The sequence below is a fragment of the Nematolebias whitei genome, chromosome 7 (assembly GCF_014905685.2).
Source record: "Nematolebias whitei isolate Nwh7 chromosome 7, NemWhi1, whole genome shotgun sequence".
In the NCBI taxonomy this organism is placed as follows: Eukaryota; Metazoa; Chordata; class Actinopteri; order Cyprinodontiformes; family Rivulidae; genus Nematolebias; species Nematolebias whitei.
In genome coordinates, this window is record NC_056504.1 from 3,220,874 (window position 1) to 3,222,803 (window position 1,930).

General features: G+C 47.9%; 2 protein-coding genes across 2 annotated transcripts in view; both read right to left on the minus strand.

The window, feature by feature from the left end:
- The window catches only part of slc41a1 (solute carrier family 41 member 1), a 49,316-nt gene that overhangs the window by 44,280 nt on the left and 3,106 nt on the right, over window positions 1–1,930 (minus strand). The gene's annotated exons all lie outside the window — the stretch shown is intronic.
- Window positions 28–1,930, minus strand: part of klhdc8a (kelch domain containing 8A) — a 62,741-nt gene continuing 60,838 nt past the window's right edge. The window contains exon 8 of the mRNA XM_037679072.1: window positions 28–261. Within this exon, the coding sequence (XP_037535000.1) occupies window positions 28–261 (234 nt within the window). The remainder of the gene's footprint in view (window positions 262–1,930) is intronic.

The following is a 1,930-nucleotide window of genomic DNA, read 5'->3' on the forward strand; positions in this document are numbered from 1 at the left end:
GGGGTCCGGGCAACGGCCTTCTGCGAGTCAGCAGCTTGTATGATCCTCCATGGTGACCAGCGGAGCTCGGATCTCACAGAGCATGCAAGGCCGAGATCCAGAGTCCGAGTCCCAAGTCGGCAGCACAGAGGATCTTCCACGGTTACCAGTGGAGCTCGAAGCCGGGGAGAGGACGCCCTGCATGGACTGAGGAGGCTCTGAGGCTCCGGTGGAGAGGACCGTGGAGAGGACTGTGGAGACCGACGGAGCTCCATCCACGCTCTGAATTTTGTCATCGGCCACCAAGCACAAAAAATGCCTGCACTTCAGCATTAGACCACGGTGTTGTCATTATTGTTTTTAAAATCTTAAAAATAGGTCCAGTCGCTCCTCGAGTTCGAGTATCAGTAATTGCAAATGGCAGATCTCATGTTGAGAAAAACTCTCTCAGCCCCAGTGGCTCGACCCCCTGACCAATCAGTGAACGACCATGTTCTGACGTCATGTTTTGGTGCTGGCTCGGCCCACTTGGAACCACATCTTAAAGGGTTCTGAAAAAAGGGACCAGTTCTACATACCGTTACTAGTGGAAAAACCTGGAACCGTGTCAAGTCGAGTCGAACCGTGCTGTACCGTTACTAATGAAAAAGCAGCAATAGAGTGACCTATAAGAGTGGAGGAAGGAGCACGCAGGTCGACTACATTCTGTGTAGAAGAGGAAACCTGAGGGAGATTGGAGACTGTACGGTTGTGGCAGGGGAGAGCGTGGCCAGACAGCATCGGATGGTTGTGTGTAGAATGACTGTTGTTGTGAAGAAGAGAAACAGAGTAAAATCAGAGAAGAAGACCAAATGGTGGAAGATGAAGAAGGAAGAATGTTGTGAGAAATTCAGAGAGGAGCTGTTAAAGGCTCTGGGTTGTAAGAAAGAGCTTCCAGATGACTGGACTACTACAGCAACAGTAATTAGAGAGACAGGTAGGAAGGTACTTGGTGTGTCATCTGGACAGAGAATGGATGATCAGGAAACCTGGTGGTGGAATAGTGAAGTGCAGGACGCTTCTATATTATAAGGAGGCGTAATGTAGAGCAAAGAGGGAGGCGGCTAAGGCAAAGCAGAGGGCGTATGATGAGTTGTATGGGAGGCTAGACACTAAAAAGGGCGAGAAGGACTTGTACCGCTTAGCGAGACACTGGAATTAGGCTGGAAAGGATGGGTTAGGGCAGGTTAGGCTTGTTAAAGACAGAACTTGTAATGTTCTCACCAGTGAGGAGAGTGTGAGATGGGAAGATGGAAGGAGTACTTTGAGGAGCTAATGAATGAAGAGAATGAAAGAGAAAGAAGAGTAGAGGTCATAGAAACTGTGGACCAGGAAGTAGGAAAGATCAGTGAGGGTGAAGTCCAGAAAGCTCTGAAAAGAATGAAGAAGGTGAAGGCAGTAGGACCTGATGACCAGTGGAGGTTTGGAAATGTCTGGGAGAGATGGCAGTGAGGTTTTTGACTCAAATATTCAATGACATATTTGAGGGTGAGAAAATGCCTGAGGAATGGAGAAGAAGTGTGATGGTGCCCATTTTTAAGAACAAGGGTGATGTTCAGAGTTGTAGAGTGGCAGCAAGACTTAGACGAGAGGTGACTATCTGTGAGCAGCAGTATGGTTTAATGCCAAGAAAGAGCACCACAGATCCATCTTTGCTTTGAGAATGCTGATGGAGAAGTACAGAGAGGGTCAGAAAGAACTCCATTGTGTCTTTGTGGATTTAGAAAAAGCATCTGACAGGGTGCCGAGGGAGGAGGTGTGGTGTTACATGAGGAAATCTGGAGAGGCAGAAAAGTATGTTAGACTGGTACAAGACATGTATGAGGACAGCAGGACATGTATGAGGACAGCAGGACATGTATAAAGACAGCAGGACATGTATGAGGACAGCAGGACATGTATGAAGACAGCA